Below are 6,000 nucleotides of genomic sequence, written 5' to 3' on the forward strand. Positions count from 1 at the left end.
CTTGATGAGGTCAGCAGAGTGCTTTAATGCATACCTATTAGATGTGCATCTTTTTCCAGCACCATTTGTGAGACATAATGTGGTGTGAATAGATAAATGCTCTCATCTACATGTGGTCCCCTTGATGTAAGAGAGATACTAAGAAAAACGCAGATCATAGAATCATAGGATACCTGAGTTAGAAGGGACCAACAAGGATCATCAAGTCTTCTCTTGATACAGATTATTAAAAAAAAAAAATGTTTGGTGAAGAAAATAAAAAACTTCTGGTGAAGACAGAAGTTCCTCTGGGCTAGCAGTGACTGATGAGAAGACTGAGATTTCCTAAAGGTCTTAAGAGTCAGGTCAGCACAAATCTGAACAGCCACTGACATTTCTGGAAAGCAATCAATACAGTCCTGCTAAATCAGAACAGCATCTTTCAGCCCTTGCACAGCTGTGCATGTGCCATGGGTCAGTGTCTTCCCTAAGGATACAGTTTGGCTACCAGAGCTGCACAGCCCAGGCCCAATGGATCCTCCAGAAAGAAGAAGCATAGCAGTCTTCGGGACTAGGGTTTTATGATTCTCTCTCTTCAACAAGAGATTATCTCTTGCCAAACTTTGCCAAACTCTTGCCACTTTGTGCTCTGCAAGAGTACCCTTACTCATTCATGCACATCAGTATAAAAGTTTTTGTAGAGAGAAGAAAAGATTTGGTTTTGGATTTTTTTTTCATTCTTTCTTACTACTAGCGCTACATTTGAATAATATGACTGTGATTCCTTACCATACAGCTATGTCCATAGTGCAGGCACAGCCATACTTTTCAGGCCCAGTAATGCCAGAGGTTGTTTCATACTTGCTTGCAGGATGTAGTTTATATCATCTCAATCATATTATGAAAAACATTTGTTTTGCACATAGCTAAGACTTTGATCCATGCACCTATAGAAAATTCTGTCTACATGATTGTAGTGAAGCCTTAGCGTATGACAGTAGGCAATTAACAATTTCCTTTGCCTCTTACTCCCTTTCCTGCTGGGCAGGACCTGGTAGGTCATTCATAGTGCCATGTAAATTTTGCTGTTTCTTTGACTTTTTCATTTTCCCTGGGTGTGTGATCTGCTGGGGAAGATTGGTGTACCTGAGCTGCACGTGGCACTTTGGTACCTATTTTATCAGTACAGCGTGCTGAGATATTAATCAGGATATTAGTTGTATTCCAGCCTGACAGTGCTTGCTTATCTAAAGATCACATCAGTCAGCTTATCTGCACTGTGGCCACACACATAAATTCAATGGGATATTTTCTGTAACCTCTAAAGATATTTTTCTGTGCACCTTCATTCCCGCACGTTGTCCCTTCTCACCAGTGGTGAATTCAGTCAATTAGTTTTTGGCACTGTTAAAATTTACACAGTGCTCATTTTAACAGTGCCAAAAGCATGTAACAGCCTTGCAGATCTTTGAGTAAAAATAATGATAGATTTCTGCCAGACCCCACTAAGAGCTGGTACTTCAGCAGACTGTTTTCTATATGTGCTCATTTTTGTAACCTCCAAAGAAGCTAGTCACTGTGTAACTCATATAGTAGAAACCACCTTGATATTTTTTGAGCTAAAGCTCTGCTTTTATCAGCATTTAAAAGACAGTCAAATACCCTGTTGGGGCTAGTTATGTCAATTTTAGTAACTGAAAATTCTTATCCAAAAAGTCAGTTATGACTGGATTATTGCAGTACAGCCATATGCCTTGGCATGAAATACCTCCTTTATGAAGTTTCTCTACTGATGGTGCTTCATATTTGCCTATTCTACTCGAGGCTGTTGTTAAAATAAGGTGCATTGAGAATGGTTAGTTTACTTGCTAGTACAATATCTTGCTTTACTGTAGCCTTTTAGAACTTCCCTAGCTTCCCAGCAGCTGCTAAAAATCAACATTAATGGGCTGAAGAATCGATTGAAATGATCTCTGAGCACTTAGGCGCAGTTTACACACTCCCACAGATCTTAAGAGGTTTGACTGCAGCCGCAGTTGTTTCACTCCCCACACTTACCAAATGGATCTATCTCATCAGTGTTTTTGTATAGCAGAAGCAAAATATTTTTCAAATGCCTCTGCCCTCTTTGCAGCATCATGCACACAGTTCCCACCTGCATTGCATTGTGCTCCTATGTGCAATGGCACTGGAAGTCAAGCTTTTACTTGAATCTATTTATTCCTAATAAATGACATTTCTGTAGAGCTGAGCATATACACCCTATCCTAACACCCTGATGAGTGACTGCTCTGTGTGTGGCACCACCTTTCCTTTCAGTCTCCTGGAGCAGTTCTTGAAAGCCACTTCCCACCCCCACCTACTTGACCATACGCTCTGACGTATCTATATCGTACGGCCAACTTGAAAAAAAATGCCTGCCACCAGTCTGAAAAGCATTGACAAAATGTGGCAGGGTGGAGGAGGGGGTGAAGCACTGATGTTGGAGAAAAGGAGAGGAGAGGAGAGGAGAGGAGAGGAGAGGAGAGGAGAGGAGAGGAGAGGAAAGGAAAGGAAAGGAAAGGAAAGGAAAGGAAAGGAAAGGAAAGGAAAGGAAAGGAAAGGAAAGGAAAGGAAAGGAAAGGAAAGGAAAGGAAAGGAAAGGAAAGGAAAGGAAAGGAAAGGAAAGGAAAGGAAAGGAAAGGAAAGGAAAGGAAAGGAAAGGAAAGGAAAGGAAAGGAAAGGAAAGGAAAGGAAAGGAAAGGAAAAGGGAGGGGAGGGAAGGGGAGAGGAGAGGAGAGGAGAGGAGAGGAGAGGAGAGGAGAGGAGAGGAGAGGAGAGGAGAGGAGAGGAGAGGAGAGGAGAGGAGAGGAGAGAGAAAAAAGAAAAAAAAAGAAAAAACAGAACATGGAGAGTGAAGCAAGGTTAAAGATCTACTTTCACTTGAGGAGAAAATGGCACTTTTGTTTGGATTTTGTTACTTTTTTTGTTTATTTTGTTTTTCCTCCCTATGAGTTTTGCCTAAGTTCTTAATTGTGTACTAGTCTCCAGGCTATCTTCCTCTCCCTCGATTCCAGGAACAAAGTTTTCAAGTGAAAGTAAACTTTAAGTACAGTTAAAGCAAAATTTGCCACCCACTGCAGCCACCATGTGCATAGCCAAATAAACATGCTTTGTCCATGGCATGGCTAACATTTAAATGGGTGAAAAAAAAACAAAACACCACCATTCACTTGATTATGCAACTGGATTCTCTTGAAATAGCTTCCAAAGCCCTCTTTAATGAGAAGTCTGTAACAGTTGAACAAAGTAAGCATTTCCACCGGTGGGAAAATAAGCACAGGCAGTTCTGTGTCTGACCCTGCAATGAGAGGCAGAATTACAATCTGCAGTGTCAGGCTAATAAGGATGCAGCGCATGGAGGCAGCAAACCGTGCCACCTCTGCACTCCTTGAGAACCAGGAACGAGTTCGTTGATACAACCAAAAAGAGTCAGAAACAGTGGCAAAATAACCACAAGTGGATTTGCTTTTATCCCAAAGACACATGGCCAGCAGTACGATCGTAAATACTGTGGATTAATATTGCTCTAAACTTTTAGAGAGGGTTTGTGAGGGAAAAAGAATGAGGAAGAGCTTCCTGTCTATGCAGGCTGCAACCATTTTCCACCCCATCCCTGTATATAACAAGCCTTAATGCCGTAGTGGAGAAGCTAAAGAGAAATATCATTTCATTTCTTTCTGTTTTAATTTGATAGCTATGCTGTTTGGTCCCTGAGCAGTGCAACAGATGCATTTGTAGCTGTCTCCACTTGCTAACACAAAGCAAAAAGAAATGAAATGTTTGAATCAGAAAGGCAGTCAAAAGGGAAACTTCCAAACATACACTTTTTATAAGGGTCTGTCTATACAGTGAACATGGCAGGGAAATATAAATTGAAAACTCCATTGAACTGATCCAATGCCACATATGGATATTTTTCTCCTGTAATTAAAGACCTGGCCTTCATTTCAGCTCTGTCACTTTAACAGCTGCCCTCTCTTAAAGAAAACCTCTCCTCGTTTCAAGAGCGAATGTGTCCAAATGCAGGCACAATCCTAGTATGATACCATCCTAATCACCGAAAGCATCTCGTGCACTAACAAACCTCAACTGGATTTGGCTTTTGTGGAAGGTGCTAGTATATCCAGAGCATGGGAGGAGCAGAGCACTGTCTTATGGCACTATCCTCTCCATGGAGATGGGTTAGGTGGGCTAGCTGTGATCATGGCTTAGCATCCCTTTTAAAAACAATCAAAACAAAGCCCTTTCATTGCTGATGATGTCAATCTTCTATGGAAATTGGATGGAGGATGCTGGGTTCCTAAACACTGAATTTTGGTGTGGGTGGGAGGACAGACTGCTTTTCAAGTGCCGACTCCGCGGTCCCATGGTGCTGAGTGTGGGAACCTGAGAGCAGTCAGCACCTTAAAAGCACAGACCTAAACTGCAAAGGTGAACTACTTGGAAATGTCAGCAGTCTGAATTCCCTCTCTCCATGTACCTGTATGCGCCTTAGCTGGAGTTGCAAAAATGCCATCTTTAATTCCAGGATCCTTGTGCTAAGTGATGCATGGCTTAAAACTGAGTCGGCGACCTCATGAATGTCCATACAGTTAGCCACTGCTCTGCATGCAGTAGATCACTTTGCAAGGAGCGGAGGATTGCTATATGCCCACATGCCCTCCTTGCAAATGTAAGGCTTTCCTTTTTTCGAGTATCAGCAGTCTAACAATTAATCTGAAAGTGCTCAGGAATTTCAGGAGGTTGTGAGATGCTGACAATGCACCATTAGATTCTTTTGTCATGTCTAGCCCGTCAGAAAAATTCCCCAAAGGGAAATAACACCGAGGTGGCAGAGTTCAACAGCAGCAAGTGTGATGCTCTTGGCATTAACTCTCTCCATCACAGTGTCAGGCACTGGAAATCTCCTCACAGCAACCTGCAGACATACCAAGCATGTAATATATGACATTTTCCTCTTGGCTAATGCTCCTCTCTCTCTGTCTCCCTCCCAGCATACAGCGTCGGCTGTCTTTGCAGCTGCCCATCCTTCATCATGCCTACTTGCCGTCCATAGGAGGAGTCGACGCTAGCTGTGCCAGTCCCTGCGTAAGCCCCAGCGCCAGCCCCCGGCACAGACACGTGCCGCCATCCTTTCGAGTGATGGTTTCTGGGCTGTAGGAAAGGGAGATCAGTGCTTCCTGAACTGCTTTTAAGTACTCGATGACTGGACTAAACATCTGACATAGAACTCAGCTACAAACACATAACATTGGCTCTGACCACAGAGGAACTACTGCTGAGGCCACCGCCACAGGAGTGCCAGGGTAGCTCATGTGGGAAGGCAAAGGAGAAGGACGCAAGGAGCTTGATCTGTAGCCTTATTCATGGAGTTTTTATTTCTTCACAAAGAAGTCACTGGAAACATTTCTTCCCAAATTTCTACGAGCAACAAGGAGGCTGGGAAATACGGATCTTGCAAAAAAGACACTAGGAAAAAAAGCAAAACAAAACAAAACAAAAAAAAAAAACAAACACTCAAATGTCACTGAGCTTTACGTGGCTGCTGAGAACATGCAATCCTATACTGTATCCATGTACGGAAAAATACAGCGGTTGAGCTATAACATATTTATTGAAATAGATACACTCATTTTTACAAGAGTTGTGTTAAATTGCTGGAAACATTCTGCACTGGTTAGTCTTGCTTGTTTTCATTTCAGGGATGATGTTCGGTAGGAAAGGCGGTTTGTGAGAAATGGTTCCTCGGGTGTCATTGAGACTCCGCAGTGCTGCGAGCAGGGTCACCTCTAACTAGCAACGGTACACAAAGCCCAAGCAGAGGCTGAAGCTACAGCTCCGCATCGCTACCAGCTGGAGAGCTGCTGGTTGGGGTCAGAGCACTTTACCCTTTTCCGGGGATGGTGGTAGTGAGTGCTGACCACCTGCAGCTTTGTTTTAGCAAAGTTTTGGCATCTATTTCAGAGTAAACACCGCCAA

At 43.0% G+C, this 6,000-nt stretch overlaps 1 protein-coding gene across 1 annotated transcript in view; it reads left to right on the forward strand.

The window, feature by feature from the left end:
* Positions 1-5,242, forward strand: part of GABBR2 (gamma-aminobutyric acid type B receptor subunit 2) — a 473,013-nt gene extending 467,771 nt beyond the window's left edge. Inside the window, 1 exon segment of the mRNA XM_035550670.1 lies at positions 5,016-5,242. Within this exon segment, the coding sequence (XP_035406563.1) occupies positions 5,016-5,181 (166 nt within the window). The 3' untranslated portion in view covers positions 5,182-5,242.
* Positions 5,243-6,000: the final 758 nt, after the last annotated feature.

The sequence above is a fragment of the Cygnus atratus genome, chromosome 2 (genome assembly GCF_013377495.2).
Source record: "Cygnus atratus isolate AKBS03 ecotype Queensland, Australia chromosome 2, CAtr_DNAZoo_HiC_assembly, whole genome shotgun sequence".
Lineage (NCBI taxonomy): Eukaryota > Metazoa > Chordata > Aves > Anseriformes > Anatidae > Cygnus > Cygnus atratus.